We start from the raw sequence: 20734 nt of genomic DNA on the forward strand, positions 1-20734 counted from the left end.
TACATTCCATCCCTCCTCTTTATTTCATATCTCTAGTTAGAATGTTCTAACCACCCGTGATGTTAGAATTTATCTTCATTAATCAAGTTACTTCACATTTGCTTTGGAAAATAAACTTCATGAAGGGAAATTGCTTAACTTTTCTAACTTTTAACATCACTCTCTGTTATTTAATTTCTGTCAGTTGATTATAATCATTCTGCTTACTGGCATTTAAACACACTGTTCCACAAGTGACACAAACAGATGCCTGCCTAACTATTTCAGTCATTTGTAGGCCTATCAAACAGAACCATCATCTGAGTAATTGTAGCACTTGACCAGTTTCCTGTACTGCCTTTCATTTTACTTTACTGTCTTGTAGAGAGTGCTAGGGCGTTGACCGAGACTTCTCTCCTTTTCTCTCAGTCAGTTGTCAGTAAATAATTGAATGTCAGTGAAGTGAGGCATAAAAGAACTAACTCGCTAATTGAGGAAATTGCAAAGATTTCATTGTATTTGAGGCCTTCTTTAAGTTAGGAACCGTAATAGTACAGTTTTGATAATTACACAAAAATTGGCAGTTCTCAGCTTATGAAATGATTGATTCACAGCAGCCAAAAGATCTGCCTCCCACAAAAGAATCATTTGGAGATGACTTCTTAAGTATGAAAGATGATTTTTTAAACACATTTGAAATTTTTGCAGTGAGTCTGAAAATATAAAGTAAGATTACTCCACAATACCACTTCATTTTTCTTAATAAAATACACATTAAGTCATTATTATTTGTGAAAAGAATGTTTTTAACAAACAGAATATTAATTCTCACTCTTACTATTGCCATACAGCATATAAGATTTTTATTTTAACTTTTCAAAAGATGTAGCTTCTCCCCTTTTTGAAAATATGATGTTAACGTGAAGGTGCCCCGCCCCCCAAAATCTTAAATTACAAGGTCTGTAAAATAAATACGGCTTTAGAAATACATTTTAAAAGCTGAAAACATCCTTTGGGTAAATACATTCTTTCTCTCCCTCCTTTAAATTTTGATTATAGGTACTCGACCACCTCTGATCAAAAACTTACCTAAGCCCATTGAGAGCCTGATGACTCGCTGTTGGTCTAAAGATCCTTCTCAGCGCCCTTCAATGGAGGAAATTGTGAAAATAATGACTCACTTGATGCGGGTATAATCCTTCTTTTGAGGGGCTTTGGGTTTAGGGGAGTGTGATGTATTCTGAGTTTTAATGGAGTTCTAAAGTAAAAAGACATTATTGCTAATTTCTGCTTTATATTTTTCTGTATTTTCCAAGTTAACAAAGGGTACTTATTACTCCCATAGGTAGAAAAGGAAACATTATTTTGGAAAAGAAAATTAGTTCTTTATAATGAAAGGGGTTTAAACTAGGTTTTTGAACTTTTTTCTTTCTCCTGCTTAACTTTGTGAGTAAATGTGTTTGTTTCTGGGCCTGTTGCCTCATCTATAATGTGAGAGAAGCTGAATTAGGTGATCTCTAAGGCCTTTACAGGACTTAGATTTTTATGACTCTTACTACTTACTAAACTAATTTTAAAAATTGTTTTAGTTCAGATCTTCATCTTTATCAAACAGTCATTCATGCAAAAAAATAGATTGTATTCCCAGACACATTTATTTAAATGGTCTTTTTTACCTTTTGTTTTTTTTATTGCATATTTTTAGCTGTTCATTTGCCATTAAAAAGTTAAACTCTCTTTTAGAATTTATAGAATTCTTAAATTTGGAACAACCCTTTTACATGATTATCAAAATTTCCTAGGCTACAAAATAGACACTTTTAGAATTTTTAAAATAATTTTAGGCCTCTTGTTTTGGTACAGTAACAAAATCTGTCAGGTGGTACCTTCACCTCAAAAAGTAGTCATACTATGAAAGTTTCTGAATTTCAGAACAATTTTCTCAGTAGGAGGATCTTTCAGTCTCCTTAAATATATAGCTAAGTGATTTTATAAATGGCCAAAAATATAATTCGTTCATTTTTTTTTCAAAATAATGTAGGCAAGTCAGCTTGAACTAGTATGATTAAAGCTAACCATCATAGCCTGACCTGTGGTGGCATAGTGGATCGAGCGTCGACCTGGAATGCTGAGGTCGCCGGTTCAGAACCCTGGACTTGCCTGGTCAAGGCACATATGGGAGTTGATGCTTCCAGCTCCTCTCCCCACTCTTCCTCTTTCTCTTTCTCTCTCTCTCTCCCCCCCTTTCTCTCTCTCTCTCTCTCTCCCCCTCCCTCTCTCCTCTCTCTAAAAATGAATAAATAAAACAAACAAACAAAAAAAGCTTACCATCATATTAGAGTACTAGTTATATACAGAATTCTAGGCCCTAAAGATGTGTTCGTGAGAAAATAACTTAGTCTTTGTAGTCAGTTGCCTTAAAACATTGGATATATAAATTGTTCAAATTGTAATTAATATGTGCTTTGTTTAATTTGAGAAGAAAATCTCTCCTTTATTCCCTAAATGCTAATTTTTGTACAATAAGTATTGTTAAGACATGTCCAATTCATAGTGGGATATCCATAATCTACCCTTTATTTAAAATACTAGTTCTAACCATTATTCTCTGGCACACCAGTCTCAGTTGTCAGACTAACAATAATCAGCAATTTGGAAGTTTACATCACTGCTAAAAGAACATAAATATGTTTCATATAAGGAGGAATAATAATATATCATGTTTCATATAATCCCTTAGAGAAATATAAATATTTGCTGTTTTCTTCAAGACTCTGGTCTCTGTGTGAAATAGCTACTTAAGTGTAATCCATGGCTTTGATCACCATTGAAATTCAGAAAAGGAGCACATTATCGTCATCTCTATAAAATCAAAAATCTGGATACCAACAAATTTATTATGTGCCTTAGGGAAAATAAAGCAGTGTCTCTGCTACATTCAAATCCCACAACAATGAAATAATTCAGATGCACTCTTGAAGTTAATTTTTACAGGATTTAATTTGTATTAAATAAATTTTAAATTGGATTTACTTTTTTATATATAGTACTTTCCAGGAGCAGATGAGCCATTACAGTACCCTTGTCAGTATTCAGATGAAGGACAGAGCAACTCTGCCACCAGCACAGGTAAGCAGATTAGACGAGTAATGACGTAACTTTTTTGTGTCTTTCCCATGAAATTGCAATCAGGAAGCAATGAATGATGTCCCCACATGCAATTTAATTTCTTCATTTCATACAATTGACTGCAGTTTGAGTTTCCAGGTGCATCATTCTTTATGAAGGTCCCAGATTAAAGAGTTACCTGCTTCCAAGTCTTGGAATTCTTACATAGTTATATATAAAAAGATTGAATATTATACTGCTGTGAATGTGATTCTTCTTTGAAAAATAGTTTTATATAGATACTGCTAGCTCAACTAATATTAGAAATTATTGTAAATGTATATACAAGGGGTCCTCAAGTTAATGACACAGTTCCATTTCTAGGACAGAGACATAGCCTGAATTTTGGTGTAAGTCGAAACACACCCTAGCCTGTCACTTACCTATCCTAACACAGTTGTAAAATCATAATCTGGAACATAAAAACACAACTAAGCCACAGAAAAAGGAAAAGGACATAAATATACTGTACTATACAGCTGTATAGTACACTGTACAGCATATTCTTCCGATGCTAACAACCTAAGCTGAAGCACTCATGGCTCATTTTTTAAAAGTTTTTGTGAGAGTGAGCGTAATAAGCAGAAAATGCCATATGTTGAGACTGTCATAACCTGAAGACCCCCTGTAATATATTTCTTCATTGTGGACACCCTACTGTTTTGGTTTTTATAGAAGAGTCTAGAGCCTTTTCTACAGTTTTAGCTCAGAATTTCTGTTTTCTAAATATGAAGTAGAAATAGGATTTGTAGTTTGTGATCATCAAAAATGATAGTGGAAATAATGCTCTTAGAAAAATTGTATTTCTCTATATTTGGGAATATATTATGATACTTTATTAATTTAATTTAAATTAAAAGATATGTGTATGTATATACATATATATATATATATATATATATCCTGTACTTAAAAATTTTTTTTTATTGACAAATGTCTTTACTGACCTGTTTCTCCCATCTCAAAAATAATTTATTTATTTTAAGCTGGTTTACTGTTTTGCTAGTTATTCCCAAATTCCAGTTTTACTGAAAATCTTTTGAGTTGCTCTGCATTTTAAAGTGAACTCTAAAATTCTCTTTTTTGCTTCTACAACTTTGAAACCCTCTCCCTGTTTTTATATTGTGACTTTAGCCCTTTGAACCTTTCACCTTTTCACTAACTCTCAGCCCTCTTAGGCTTCTTTATTTCCTCCACTAATTCCAGGCAGTTATTATAATTCCATTGGGAATAGTTCTGAGCCTTCTAATCCTCGTCTCCAGCTTGCTTGGCTAAACCACAAGCCTGATTAAATCGGACTCAGCTTACTTGTTGCCTCTATCAGTGCAGCTGAATGTGGCTGGAGATGATACAGATTTGCTATCCTCAAATGCCTATTTAATGTTGCTGGACAGTTACACTTTATTTTAGTCCATCTCTCCTCTCCTAGATGACTTAGTTTTATATTTTAGCCTCTCCCTTCAAACTTTAAACATCTCTTCCCCACTCCTCACTCTCAGCTGCCCTTGTTTACTATTTCTCTGAAAAAATTGGTATAATCAGAAGATGGCTTCCTGCACTGCATCTGCCCATCTACCTCTGTCTGCCCCTCCACATTCTCGTGTTGCTGTGGTGAACTATCCCTGCTTCCATTCTCAGAGCATTGTTAGTCTGTGTTTGCATTCTCTAGCTTCTCTTCCCATACTCTCTTGTGTCCACTCCTCAGGCTTTTATTATACCACTACTTCAGAATTGGTTTTGTCACCAGTTTTCTCCAGATTGAGAAACCTAAGTGAAGAGTTTTCAGTTCTCATCTTATTTCACTACCAGCAGCATTTGATACAGTTCATTATGCTGTCTTTATACAACTATCTTCAGCTGGTTTCTGGGATACCATGCTAGCCTAGATTTTTTTATTTATATCTCTGGCCACTATTCTGATGGTTTTCTGTACTGGTATTTCTCATCTTCTCAACCTGTAAATGTTAGAGTACCCAGGGCTCAGTAGTTTAGCCTCTTTGCTTATTTATCTACACTCATTTCCTTGGTAATCTCACTTAATATCATGGCTTTATATACTATTTCCCTATGTTTTGCTCCATCCCAGACCTGAACTCCATACTCATATCCAACTGTTGTGTTTGCATGATACCTAACAGGAACTCAAACGTAATCACTTTCCAAACTAAGCTCCTGATACCCCCTTCAGACTCACTCCTGCCATGGCCCTCCCATCTTGCTGAACCTAGCCCCTTCGTACTGCTAGTTTGGGCTAACAACTTTAAAGTCGCCTTTGACTATGCAAAGACTATTTAGGCATTTTTGTTCCCTTTTTGTGCTGTTCTTAAATTTCATTTAAAATGGTTTTTGGGACTATCTTCGTTAGCTTGGAAAGTATTACTTATTTTATGTCTTTCTAGTTTAGAAAAGAATTTACATTACATATTGAATGAAGCATTTGCATTATCCCCAGCCTCTGATCATAAATGTTTCTGCTTTCCTAGGCTCATTCATGGACATCGCTTCTACAAATACCAGTAATAAAAGTGACACTAACATGGAGCAAGTCCCTTCCACAAATGATACTATTAAACGCTTAGAATCCAAATTATTGAAAAATCAGGCAAAGCAACAGGTTTGTTTTGATAGTAAAAGTAAAATCATTTGGTATCCTCATTAGTAATCATAATACCAACTGAAGCGATTTGCCCTCTTCTCTTATACAAAGTCTGAAACTCGTTCCTGAAATATCAGATAAGCTTAAGAATAGAGACGTACAATGAGACTCTCCTGTTACCAGATTCTTTTCCCTTCTGATGATTGCTGCCTTTGCCAACTATGCAGCTCCCTCCCTACGCTGATCCCTAACTTTAATGGTTGATGTTTAAAAATGTAACATGGCTATTTCTTGGCTGGACTACCCAGTTAAAGGAGTTGTCCTAAATCAATCATTTCATTTTTTTTTTTCAGATTTATTATACTTTTTCTTTACTGGTTTTAAAATATTCTAAGGTGTGATTTTATTTATCTTGCCTGCGGCATTTGGGTTAACGAGTAATTAGGGCATTTAACTCCAAACTCCAGTGACTGCGCTTTTTCAAAGGCCAGTACTGCAGCTTGCTCTCTCACGCATGTAGCTCCCTCTTCGTGAAAACTTCCCTTTTCTTCCAGAAACAGAATAGAACATATAAGAATCCCAGTTATATTCTTCTTCCTTCTATCTAGGCTGTCTAGGATTTTAAGTCTAGAGTTTCAGTAATTCACCTTGACCTGTAATTTTAACAGAGTGAATCTGGCCGTTTAAGCTTGGGAGCTTCCCGTGGGAGCAGCGTGGAGAGCTTGCCCCCGACCTCCGAGGGCAAGAGGATGAGTGCCGACATGTCGGAAATAGAGGCCAGGATTGCTGCGACCACAGGTAAAAGGGAAACAAAGTTTGAAGAGGAGTGGAAATGAAAGTTTCAGTTTCAGCAGGGGGGTTTGTATCTTAAAATTTTTTAAAGTGGGAAGTAGGCTTACAAATATATTTCCTAAGCTTCTAGCGATAATTTATACATTTCTCTCAAATTCCAAATAAGATATGATGTAAAATTATTTAGATCATAAAATACACCTTATAATTACAGATTTTATCAAGTGTAATTCTTTCAATGCAAACATAAGCGGAAAATCTAAGTCAGAAATTGGAATTCTACCAAAACCAGAATGTTTTGAAAGTTTTGAGTGATTCTACTAGAATTTTGTGCTGAACTCAAATAATAGCAAATATTTTGTTGTGAAATTAGTAGAAAATGTACTCCAGATCCACATAGGATTTGGCCTTACTGTTTGCTCTTCCTCCTACCATTAGCAAAGATAGCTACGTTGGTTGTGGTTATGCTTTTAATTATAAAATAAAAGATCATGTTAATTTTATTTCATCTTGAAAAAGCTAACATTTAAGTTCCATTTTGTCAGTTCTTAAAATAATTGATTATAGAAGGACTGGTCACACACAAAGAAATTCTGTGTGTTGTTACCTGAGTCAACATCTAATCTTTTTAAACCAGGTTTCATTGTAGTAACACTGGTTTAATTTGCTTATTTTTAATTCCCCCAGGGGTGAAAGGGAGCTGATTTCAAAAGTAAATATGTTTCTGTTGTGAAAAATGTAGAAATATAAACAACAACAAAAAAATCAAACTTCCATAGTTGTCCCACTCAGAGATAAACACGTTTTTATATTTACCTCTATCTAGTTTTAACTATCTGTGTGCATACATGTAAATTAGCATATGTATTATTTAAATTAGCTAACCAGGTGTGTTGTTTTGTTTTGTTTTTTAGGTATTTTGTCATTCATTTGGTTTTTTTCTAAATTTGAATGTACTCATTTTGTGTGGAGCTCTTTTCAGAAGTTGTCCAGAGGACCAGTATACTTTACTTGTCTTCAACTAATCATGATCACTGATTGTATTAGTTAGTATAGAATCAGGTCAATATAACAATATCCAAAATAACAGTTTGTTTAACACATAAACTTTTTAGTTTTCACACACTTAAGCAAATCTGGAGGTAGGCTCCAAGGTCCTACTGGATTCCTTTGTCACGCTGTGCCACCATCCCTATTGTGTGGCTTCCATCCTCAAGGCTACTTTGTGCCCCAGATGGTTATTGTAGTTCCAGTCAGCACATCCACACAGTCCAGAGCACAGGAAGGAAAACTGGAAGGCCAAAAGGACACATATCCAAGCTCTTCAAGGAACTTTACAAGAAGTTTCCCCAAACAACTTCCACGTACATTTTATTGCCCATAGTAATAGGGCCAGATAGCTACATGTGGTTCTGGGGAAAAGAAGGATGCAATCTTTTATCTGGGAACATTGCTGTCCTGAGTAAAGTCACGGGTCTGTTGCTAAGAAAGAAGAGAAAATAGTGAATGGCAGGGCGTTAGCAGTCTGTGCCACAGAGATGGGTCTTCAGAAACGATTGAGTTGGTTGGAGGTCACCAGCCACTGACAGGCTCTCCTGGTGTGTATGAATCACAAGTATTTTTGTGGAGGGAGGGGGGTCTCACTGTAGTGGCAGATGAATAGGGACATACCCTCACACTTTGGGGAGCTTTTTCCCTTCAGGGATACCATTCAAGGTAGAGCTGCCATAGTTTTTGCTACCCTAAAACAGGAAGTAGTGCTATAATAGTAATTTTATATCTGCTAGTGTTGATTTTCTAGTCAGGTACTGATTTATAATTATTCTTTACAGAAGTGATTTTTCTCTAGGTCAAAGATAACTACACACATTTGTATTGCCTGGTCCTTTTTATGCCTATATGTAGAACAGGCGCTATGGAACAGCCATTGAATTCTACACAATTCAGATTTTTTTGTGTGAATTACCTCACTTTGAAATACCTGTATTCTTCAGCTTTTCAACACTACTCATATTAGCTGGAACATACCCTGGCCTAAACTATGAAAACTATAATGTTCAGTTTACTAGAAGTAAATACTTTCATTCTAAAAGCGCATACATTCTATACTTTGATTCAATGATTATCATTTAACCAATGAATTTTACTTTATAAGCACACTTCAGGAAACACCTATGTTGAACATATATTCCTATATTTTTGTAATTAAAACAAATATGGCAGCTTATGTCTTTTAACTCCTCTCTTCTCACTTTTCATCCTTGCCTCCCCCATCGCATATGAGTAGTTTCACTTACGTAGATGGTGTGAACATGTTTGAATTTAGCTTCCTCATTACCCTTCAACTTTGTTTGTCTCTGTCCATGTTTTTTTTTTCTTCTGCTAATGAAAGCCAGTGTGTGAAACATCTTGTATTGGTAGTTGCTCCTTAATCACGCCTTTTCTGAGCATGTATGAAAAGTCAGATAGTTCTGCATGCCTTTCTGCATGGAGTGTTATTAACATAACTATTTGAAAACTATTCTGTTTTTGTAATTTATTGTTTTCTGTGTTAATGTTTGTGGTTGTTTGCATGTATACTGTATATATGTGTTTTTGCAGCCTATTCCAAGCCTAAACGGGGCCACCGTAAAACTGCTTCATTTGGCAACATTCTGGATGTCCCTGAGATCGTCATATCAGGTATCATAGACCACCTGAGTTGGTCTTATAACTGTGGAACTGGAGTAATGATCCCTGGTACTTACAAAATGCTTCTTGCTCCAATTTTTATAGGACATGAAAATAGATACCTTGCATGCAGTAATTAGGGAGACAGATTGAAAACTGTATACATTTATCTACACTGAAGTGGGCTTGACAGGATACCTCAGATATCCAAAAATGAGGATAAAATAGAAGGCAAAGTAAACCTTTTCACAGAAGGGAGAATGCCAGCCAGACTTTACCAACTTCCTCTCAGCTTTTAGGTGAGTAGATAAACTGAACCCAGACCTTCTTTATACCTAGCAGAAAGGAAACATCCATTTAAAAATATTTGTTGTCCTTGGCTCCTTTTCTTAGTTACTGCTTTTGGGGCTCTGTGTAGGCTTTCTGTCAAGCCTCTTTCTGTTTGTAGCAAGTGGAATATGAAGTTAAGAAAAAAGAGTTGCTAATACCATTTTGCCTTAACTTAGAAAATAGAAACAAAGTAAAATTAAATGAGATTTGCTGTTTTGCATGGTATCTTACCAAACAATCATGGCCAGTTCTGATTCTTGTGTTCTGTCTTGAGAATCTTCTCACAAATTACTTGTTTTTATGCCTAATTCACACATGGTACTTCAGTGTCTCAAATTTGTAAATTGCTTTTATATCTTATGGTGATGATTCATAGGTGAATCTGAATCACCATTTTTGATAGAAACTTAAATGGCACATCCGACCTTCAATATTGGTTAATAAATGTTATCCAAATTATCATTTCTTTATCCCCTGCTTTAGGTTTTCCTATACCTCCCCCCCAAAAAAACTTTTTGATAAAAAAATATACGATTTTTTTACACATGTGCTTTGGGTGAACTTCCCAGCACTCTGTACTTTGCCTGTGGTTATGCTTTTAGCATACTGTTGTATCATAGTTAAATACCTAGTGGTTGTTTTCTCCTCTAGGAAACTGAAAACTGAAGATAGAGACAATGTCTGTTATTTAGTATTGATTGCATCAGTACTACCTGGTCAGTGCTTCATAATTAGTATTTAATCAATATGTGTCTGTTAAACAACTGAACAAACTTATTGAGGTCCAGTGGCCAGAAACTAATACACATGTAAAATCCGTATAAATTATAAATATGTTTGAAATACAAATTATACAATTCCTAGGGACCAGTTTGTGTATACAAAACCTTTTATTTTTTTTCTCAAAAAATTTTAAAAGATTTTATTTATTGCTATTAGAGAGAAGAAAGAGAGAGAGAAGGGGAGGGAAGGAGCGGGAAGCATCAACTCGTCATAGTTGCTTCTCATAAGTGCCTTGACTGGGTAAGCCTGGGCTTTCGAACTGGCGACCTCAGCAATCCAGGTTGTCACTTTATCCACTGCGCCACCACAGGTCAGGCTACAATACCATTTTATAATAAAGTAATTACTTTTTATTCTAGTTATCAAAGTAGTTTGTTTTATGTCATCACTATTGCTGTTCAGAGAACAGAGTTAACCTATTTCTTACATAGTAATTTTATTTATTAAGTCATGGGCTTCTTTCAAAATTAACAAGTACTTGAGATCATTTTACCTTCATGCTAAAAGGTACTGTGTTTAAGGGAATAATATTCTAACGAAAGTAGCAACATTTAATATATATACTGCTGAGCTGTAATTATATTAAGTGTTTGAGGGAATCAGGAAAATTTAGGCAAATGATAGTACAATTTTAATCCAGGTCTTACGGGTCTTATGGGTAAGCATTAAGAAGACACGTGTGCGCATGTGCATGCACACACACACACACACACACACACACACACACACACAGTGGGCGATATAGCCAGTACTGGACAAGATGAGGGAGAGAGAAGGAGAGAAAATAATAGTCCCAGTGTTCTCAGTCAGGGTGAATTTACCCCACAAGGGACATTGGGTAATGTATGGAAACATTTTTGGTTGTCACAACTGGCAGGTGCCGCTCGCATATAGTAGGCAGAAGCCAGGGATGCTGCTAAACACCCGCTCTACCAGACAGCCTCCCACAGGCTACATCGTCTGGCCTAAAATGTCAACAGTGCCAGTGCTTAGAAACCCTCGTTAGATAGATGCTCTTTGTGCCCTGTAAAGCAGTATAGTTTAAAGTACGTTATCTTTACTGACCTTTATAACCATCTTAAACTAGGGTTATCAGGTAAAGTGACAAATAGCTATTTTAAAGATGAAAAACTTAGATCTGATGATTTTGAGTGTTTTTCCCAGAGTCACACAGTAAGGGTCCCAACCTAGATCCTTTCTTTGACTTCAGATCACATCCATTTTTTCCTCTTTTGTTTGAGTCAGAGAAGATAAGAGTAATTCCTCCTCCTTATGGTTTGCATTAAAGAGAGCTCTTCAGCCAGGAGACCATCTTTAATGACATTGGGTCCTTATGGAATCAAGAAACCCTAATTCTGCACTTAATTGCCAGAGGAACAATGGTGTTCAAATGGAAATAGTATTCAGTAATACATTTCATTAAATATTCTTAACTGGTTTTTCCCCCCAAATACCCTAACTTAATGTGTTAGGTTAATACATTAACCTAATCAGTTTCACCTTATTTTAGTAAAAGAATGCAAGCACTGGAACCAAAACAAATGGATGTAAAAGTCAAACATTAATTTGTTCTTAGGTTTAGGTTGTATATTAAAATTAAAAATACAAATATAACCTATGCTTTGAGAATATTGCTAATATTTTACATGGACATATTAATTATAAAGGAGAATGGCATTTTCTTTTTTACACATGAAGAGCTAGCTCATTGTCCCACAATTTTTCATTCAAAACTTATGGCTCTCCAAATTTTTAACATTTTGGTTAAGAGATGTCTCTAAGAAAATGTAGTGTTGATTTTTACATGATGAGAGTCTTCAAGAAGTTTGGAAAACAGAACAATAGGGGTAGTTAAGGTTAGAAAACTATGAGCTTACTTAAACCATTAAGAAAACCACAGCAGTCTCTGGAAGCCCTCTGATGTCTTTATAACTAGCAGCCCAGGAAATCAGTTGTACTTAAAAGAGCGCCTTTTTGAAGAGATAGGTTTTGTTTCTGTGACATCGTAGAAACAACTGAATTGACCCACAAGCTGCTATTCCAACTACCCTTTCTTTTTTAGGAGTGGGGAATAGGGCGGCCTGGGGATGTAGTGTATTTCTTTTGTTGCTCTTAGAAAAGTTTTTTTTTTTTTAAATATTATGTGTTCTCTATCATAAGTCATGAAAAGTTCCAGAATTTATTACAGAATAGAATACTCAGGACATCCTTTTCAGGGTTCAGATTCCTTGACCAGGCATCTTGCCCCCTCTTTTCTACTTTTCTTTAATACTACGTACCATGTGTAACATGCACATACCAAAGAACCATGATAAAAATGGAAAATAAGTGAGTTTCTACATTAGTATTTAGTTGCAAAAAAAATTCAGAATCAATCTAAATGTACTAAACACACCCAGCAATTTTCACTTTTAATAACAGGTATTTGATAATTTTTTTACATTCATATTTCTAAATTATATCTAAAACTTAATATTGGAGCAACAAGTATTTGTTGATTGAAGTCCTTTTTACTTTATCTGAACTATTTGCCAGATGGTTTCTGCCATGGTCATGCTAATTAAAATGCATTGCTTAATATTGCTTGCTTTGACTCATGCTATAGCTTAAAGATTTTTTAATTTATGGCATTTCTTAACTGTCAGCTCTCTTTACCCTACATCCTTAAAAGTTTTTACTTCCCTTTCCTCTCACCCCCACCTAGATTTGAGTTTGTTTTTGTTGTTATTGCAATGGTGATGTAATGATTTTTAGACACATGCTGGGTGGTTCCCCAGATTCACAAATGTTGCTTATCTGAAAAGAGAATTCCAGACACTTTTACAAGCCTGGATCATGTAAGCTAATTTTAGAATGATTGTGTTGAATGAAATGTGCCGAAAATTGCTTATTAGTCATGGTAATGGGGATCCTTTCTGTCCTCCGGAAACAGGGATGGCTAAGTTTCTCAAAAGTATCATAGTGTGCCTGGTTCAGTAAATATGCAGTTTGTTGTCATGTTAGTTTGTAACCAAAAGTTGGAACATTACTATTTTATTGTAAGGTACTTTTAGCTTATGTGCAAAATAATAATGGGGTTATGTGGATTAATATGCTAAATTATACTGACAATTGGTTTAAAAGAAGATACTTAGAATTATGGAAATGTAAATTTTAAGAATTAATTCTGCCCACTAGTTGAGAAATTACATAATATAGCTTTCAGAGTGAAAAGAATTTTGAGTATTGTGTCAGCTGTTTGTCATAATATTTTGGTGTTTCCTTTTAGACAGCTGATCTCTCATCTTAGAAGATACTGTATAAACATCCCTGTTCCAAATAAAAATGCTAAGTGAAGCTGTTGCTTAATTCCTTCTCTTTCACCAAAGACTTAAATTTATAGAATTCTTTCATAAACTGATTTTAGATTATGATAGCATAGAAGTTCCAAAGGCAAGGTTAACACAACAGCCCATTTAAACAAGCTGTGTATTTGAGAACAGAATGAGAGTCATTCATCTCCAGTAGGAAATTAAAGTTGTTGTTTAAAACCAGTTAAGTTACCTGATTCTGACAAAAACTAATGGGATTAAGTAAGTGTGACTGGGTTTAGTAAATGTAAGCCTAAGCATCCTTTTAGGCCCTGAAATGAACAAGGTACTTACTGCTGTTGGTTAAAGTCAGTCTTGTCTTACAACCTGATAGCTGTCTTGCTGGAGAAGCTGTAACGTAAGGCCCTTGAAATAGATGCCGTCATCAGCCCCATCCCCCAAGCAGTCATCTATTTAAATACATGACAGAAGATGGTGGGAGAGAGTTCAGCAGCTATTCGTGTGGTAGGAGTGGTTATTGTATTAGGACATACTCTTGTAGGCTGGCAACTTTTGAGTTAAAACACTGCAGCTGTTTCTCTTCCGTTTTTAAGTCTTTCTCTCTTTTTCTTTTTATAATTCATTCTTTTTCTCACAAACATTTTGTGTAGATTCAAGGATCAACAAATTTCAACTTCCTATTTTAGCAATTACATCCTTATTGTCTGTTTGAAAAATTTCAGTATTTAACTTTTTTATTTTATAAAGGCAACGGACAGCCAAGACGTAGATCCATCCAAGACTTGACTGTTACTGGAACAGAATCTGGTCAGGTAAGACTTATCATTAAAATTCTAAGTCTTTGAAGAATAATAATAGGCAGAAATCAGGAATTAACTGTAATATAAATGCTCTGCAAAATTATTTTATGAATGAACCTAAAATTATTATAGAGAAATTCATTTGCACTTGAATTTAAATTCTTAGGGGGAAAAATCTAGATGCCATTATTAATTTAATTTAAAGAATAATTTAGGAGAGGTTGATTGATTTATAACACTGTGTATGTTATGTGGTTTTTATGTATGCCTTAATAAGGAAGTATTCAGTTTTGTATTTAAAATTTGTCATTATCATTGTCCTCTAAAGGAATCATTAAATATTTCCCCAATAAGACATCATCCCTCTGAGATCATATAAGACCCTGACATACCTGGAGGACTCTTAACATCTTTTCATTTGTCATACTCACTGGATTTATAGTTTTATGAACTAACCTTAAGACAAGATTCAGTAAACAGATGGATAATAGGCTTTATCTCAGTGGTTAAGATTCTCATTCTTCATCTTTATATTTCTGGATGCTCTGCTAACCTCCCCTTAGCACTTTATCACTGCGTTTTTGTAGATGATCCAGGCAGTGCTATAATTAAGCCATCGAGGATATAAAAGTTACAGCTCAGTCCTTGTAGCTTTGTCTCTTATTCAGATTGATAAACTTGACATATATAAGATTTATATATCTTTTTTAAATAAATGAAAACTGATTATGAGATGTTTGTTGATTTTTCAGTTGTACAGAAATAAATTTTGTGAGTACAGCATGTATCTGAAGTAATTAAAATATCACATTATGATCTATACTCTTATAAAATTATAGGATTATATATATTACAAACTTATTTAATTTATGGTAAAGTATATTAATTAGTACTTTTATTCTAGAAAGGCATTTAATTATTTCATTTTTATAACATACTTTAAATTTTGGAGAATTTTTTGTAGTTCATAAAAATTTGAAAGCCTTTATAGCCATCAGTTTAATTAACAAAAACCTCTTGAGCTATTTATATGATAAATACACTAGATCTTCATTTATATCTGGACATATTTTTATTTTTCATAACGTCTTTACACACACTCATATGCATAAAATTACACATACATAAAATATATACATACACATTAATTTATTATATATTTTATGATATTAAGTGACCCTAAATCTTGATTTTATTTAATAACAGCTTTTTCAGTATATCGGCTTTTGTGAGACTCCAGAACTTCTGAATGAACTTTCCCACTTTTCACCCCCTCAAACACTTAAGTGTTAATCAGGCATTTAGTAACAGATAGCTTAACATCTGGTGTTTGCTTTGATTCTTTAGAGGCTTGATGAGCTCAGCCTTTTTACTCTGTTTATTATTGCCATCGATATTCCAGTTATGAGAAACTCTAGCCAAGTGTTCTCCCATTGACTAGGAATGAGAAGCTTGCCCTAAGACAGTTTAGGAGCATCTGCTAGTGCAAATATTTTTCTCTGTACTCTAACAAAGGCATGGCTATAGCTCAGGACTGACCTCGCCAGCGCAAGCCCTACTTATTTCCTCACAAGTTCTGTGTTACTTGAGATTAGGATTGTTACCCTTTTCATTTACAGTATATTCGAGTAATAAAACACTAGAACTGAGGGAGACTGGTTGTGGGACATTTGCATGGTTGTCTTGGATTACTCCAAAAGGGGGAGTTTGATATGACAATAAAATGTGTTCTAAAATAGGTGATACATAGCCATTGTATGACCAGTTTTTAAAATTGATTTCACTCTTTTTTTATTATTATTATTATTATTTTTAGTGGGAGGCAGAGAGACTTCTGCATGTGCCTCGACTGGGATACTCCCCGCAAGCCCACTAGGGGGTGAGGGGGTGATGCTCCACACACTGGCCTATTGCTCTTTTGCCCAGCAATTGAGCCATTTCGTAGAGCCTGAGGTGGAGGCCATGGAGCCATCCTCAATGCCCAAGGCCAACTCACTCGAACCAATTGAGCCATGGCTTTGGAAGGAGAAGAGAGAGAGAAAAGGGGAGGGGGAAGGTGGAGAAGCAGGTGGTCATCTCTCCTGTGTGCCCTGACCAGGATTTGAACCTGGGACATTCACACACTGGGCCGATGCTCTACCACTGAGCCAGCCAGCCAGGGCCAATTCACTCTTTTAAAATTACTTAAGTATTGGAAACTTAACATGCCTAATACCCAGTTTGTGATGAGAATGGCAAACAGTAACTCTAATGTACAATGAAAACATTCCCCCCCTGAAATGTTATGATAATTGACCACTAAATAATTTATATTACTCATGAAAATAACATTTATTTTAGAAAAGTATGTCCAATGTGCATTTTCAAAATTGAAGGTATAGTTCTTTTTAAAGTCTGTCTAAGCAATGATTAAACATTTGCAAAGGGTTTGTTTGTTTGGGCCATGGAGATTGATGAAGAATATGAAGAAAATAATTTGCCCACCTAGTACAATTATCAGAGGAAGAGAGAGAACTTACTAATAAAGTTTAATGGTACATCTCACAGAGGAAAGTAGAAATTAAACTGACCAGAATTTGTATTTTGGCTCTTGGTTCAAGACTGAAAATCACTTAGATTTTTCATATGTAAACTAAAATTAAACTGGTTGTTTTTATCCTGCCATTTCTTTTGAGAGGTATAGTAAACCAAGCAAGCTTCCTTATTACAAGTAGTGGCCCTGGCCAGGTAGCTTGGTTGGTTAGAGCCTCATCCGGATACACCAAGGTTGTGGGTTTGATCCCCGGTCATGGCACATACAGGAACATACCGATGTTTCTGTCTCTCACTTTCTCCCTCCCTTCCTCACCCTCTAAAATCAGTAAATTGTTTTAAAAAGTAATTGTGTAAGTATTTTTGTAAACTCACAACATATAAATACCTTCAAATACACTTTTAAATTAATTCAGAAAGCTTTTTAAGCACATGTAATGGATCTGGTGCTCTAGATACTTTGGAAACATACCAAAAAAAGCAGCCCCTCATGTCCAGTAACTGGTTTGACATTGAGGTGTCAGTGTTGCTAAAACATAAACAGTTTCTCAGAACACCAGTAGACATGGTTATGTTAAGACCATAAAAGATGAGACAAAACAAGACCATTTGAGGGGGGGGGGGTCTTTTTTAAGCAGGCGAGAACGAAACAGGGAGGGAGAGAGATGAGAAACATCAACTCATAGTTGTACTACTTTAGTTGTTCATGGATTGCTTTCTCATATGTGCCTTGACTGAGGCACATGCTAAAGTAATCCTAGATCTCTTTAATTTCAAGTGTTTTGCTTCTGATAATCTACATAGTCAGTAATTATTTAAATAGTTTTGAGTGATGATGAATTTTAGCAATATATTATTGAGCAAGGCTAACTCATCTTGATAATAAAATTCTACATATGATAACACAAATTTATATTTTATATATCTAGGTGAGCCTTTCTGTGTTTCACTAAAATTATCCATTCTCACGCATACCCCTTCCGGGAATGTTTGTAAGACAGATCTGATTTTAAGAACTCTCTTGCAGGGGGCTGAAGCCAGTAAAAATCACAACTGCAAGATGATACAGTTATGAGTATTTAAAAAGCTAGACATGCTGTACTTTTGTTTAGAGTTTAGAATCTACTTTTACTAATCAGATACGTGACTTTGGGCAAGTTCCTTAATTTCCCTAAGCTTCAGCAGCCTCATCTGTGAGTGGAAACCATGATACCCACACCTCAGGTTTCTTATAACATATGAAAGTACCAGACACACAGTAGATGTTTAATACATGTTGTCTGCCTGCCTCCCCATGGTGCGCCTTCCAGGGTCCTTCCCACTTCTTGCTGTTATGATAGTGTGTTACTGTCCAGAAGTAAAATAAGCACTTGGAGAGAAGTAAAATTTATCGGCATTCTATACTTTCTGTATTGTGAGAGAAGCTTCTATCAGGGATCATGGAAAATATTTGCCATAAAGGCCTTTTATCACATACCCAAAGATATATGTCATATATTCTTTTTATTTAAGGGATATAATTTATTTTACTACTGTTTGTCCATCCTCAATCAGCACCTTCTTTAGTCTAAATAATTTTCTGTTGAAACTCCAAATCAGAAGTTCACATAATAGTTTTAAATAATTCCTGGTTCATAGGAATTTTGTAACTTTCTCTTAGATAATTTAAAGACCATATGAGAATAATAAAATTCTAAAATTTCCTTGTAATGAACTAGAGTGATGCCAGAATTAGATTGAGCATATATCTTCAGATTAGAAAAAATATCTTCAGTATACCACAATATGTATGGATTTAATTGAATTATCTGTGATTGTCATAGTGGAGGAAGTATGCTTATAAATCCACGTTACCAACTGATAATCCATTTATTTTTAATATCTATGTTATTCAGATGTTTCTTTAGCAAGAATATTACATAAATCGAGATTTAATCTCTGTTTTATGCTTGTATAATTTTGGCAACTAAGATTTCTGAGGGTCTTAAATAGATTTAAAATGTCAGTCTAAATAGTAGCACTGACCATAAATTCTTGCCCCATGAAACTATTTTCCCAGTCTTTCAGGTGAGACATAAAAAGAATCAAAGCTTTATTTTTGTCTGTAAAATAACACCCAATTTCTTTTTATAAATATAGAGATAAAGTTCTGGTCAAACTCCAATTCTTGTTCATGTCTACTGATGGTAATTTGCCCCTGCAGTTTAAATTTGGCTTAGTATTCTTTTGCTGCCTTAAATTGCTATGTGGTGTTTCTCTATTCTCGTAACCACTTTCGTATCCAATCCTTGTGGTAAGTCAAGTTTCTCTGTATCTCTTAAACTTTGCAGTTTATGTAAGTATAGAATAAAGTAATTGTAAATGTCTTGAAGGAAGGAGCAACCTAATGAAGTTAATAGTTTGAGCGTGTTTGTGGCCATCTGAATTTTACCAGTGATTTTTTAAAAATAACTACTATAAAATAAGACATATTTCATAGCGAGTTATAAGCAGTAACATAAGTTGAACCCACAATCTAGATCTTTTTAATTGTTACCTATTACCTGTTCCTCTTATTTATGCCTTTTATTTTTCAGATAATAAAAAAAAATACAGTTATGGCTTGTTTTTAAATATTTCTTTAATTTTTTTTACAAGCATATTATGTTATTCATTGAGATACCAATTCCTTGAAATATGAAGACTTTTCAGGGATTTAAACTTAGCTCTTTAGAGCTTTTCTTATAGCTTTAAAGAAAGACAAGTTTTGAAACTTGACCTAAAAATACTAGCTTTATTTTTTAGTTTTGTAGCCATAGGAAACCTCAGGTAGAAAAAAATAACTGCACAGGAGATGCCATCCAAGAGTTTCTTGGAAAATAGAAGGTGAAAATAAATCAGTGAGTAGCAAAGAATTATCTCAAGAAAAGTATAAACTTAAGGAATACTGTAATTCATAGTAGGTCTAAATAGGATTATTTGTTTTAATATGATAGATGTTCAGTGGCCTTTTTCATACAAAATACATTCTTATCTATTGTAAACCTAATTATTACTTGTATCTTCTTTAATGTCTCATAACTGATACTGAGTCTCACATGTTACAAACACATTTATTTCTCTTAAAATGTTAAAACTATTAACATAAAATTAGGTTGACTCTGATACCCTCCTTGCTAGCACTTTGAAGAAAAATTATTTTTATTTTACAATACCAATTATAACTGTGGTCAAACCAGTGTACTCCTTTTAAACCACAAGACTTGCTTATAGTAAAAGAGATTAAAGGACTCAGTAATAATGTCAGAATATCTATACTTGTTTTACCAAGGGTAACAGCATTCTATTAATAAGAGATATATTTCATCACTATTCTCTTTGGTGTGCATTCTTGTTCTTAAATATAAAAGGTAAAGAAGCCTAAGCACCAGTCTTATTTCTGAGTTCCAGCAGTTTATACACTCATTTTATTCAATGAGTATTGATTATGAGGTTATTTGCATAGTCAGTAATTTTCTAAATCTTGGGCAGTATAACACAGAAGTACATATGATCTCTGCCCTTAGATCATTGTGCTTTTGCAAAATCACAAACTTTAAAAGTAGTGTAAAGCTGAAGTTTATGTAGGAACAGACTATAAATACAGCCTAAAATCAAGGAGAAGACTGTCTTTGTGTTGCTGTTTAGTCACTGCATAGTTTTATATAAGAACTGATTTTTTATTTAGAAAGAGAATTGGTAGGTGCTATAAGTTTACTTATACATTCCCATCTTATATTTACAAAAACCTAATT

At 34.6% G+C, this 20734-nt stretch overlaps 1 protein-coding gene across 2 annotated transcripts in view; it reads left to right on the forward strand.

Moving 5' to 3' along the window:
* MAP3K7 (mitogen-activated protein kinase kinase kinase 7) overlaps positions 1 to 20734 on the forward strand; it is a 70774-nt gene that overhangs the window by 33447 nt on the left and 16593 nt on the right. The window contains exons 8-13 of one of the 2 annotated variants that reach the window (XM_066358865.1): positions 1039 to 1169; positions 3027 to 3108; positions 5631 to 5761; positions 6412 to 6541; positions 9137 to 9217; positions 14377 to 14441. In XM_066358865.1, coding sequence (XP_066214962.1) covers positions 1039 to 1169; positions 3027 to 3108; positions 5631 to 5761; positions 6412 to 6541; positions 9137 to 9217; positions 14377 to 14441 — 620 coding nt within the window. The remainder of the gene's footprint in view (positions 1 to 1038; positions 1170 to 3026; positions 3109 to 5630; positions 5762 to 6411; positions 6542 to 9136; positions 9218 to 14376; positions 14442 to 20734) is intronic. The other variant, XM_066358866.1, reaches the window with a different exon arrangement.

The sequence above is a fragment of the Saccopteryx leptura genome, chromosome 1, assembly GCF_036850995.1.
Source record: "Saccopteryx leptura isolate mSacLep1 chromosome 1, mSacLep1_pri_phased_curated, whole genome shotgun sequence".
Classification (NCBI taxonomy): Eukaryota; Metazoa; Chordata; class Mammalia; order Chiroptera; family Emballonuridae; genus Saccopteryx; species Saccopteryx leptura.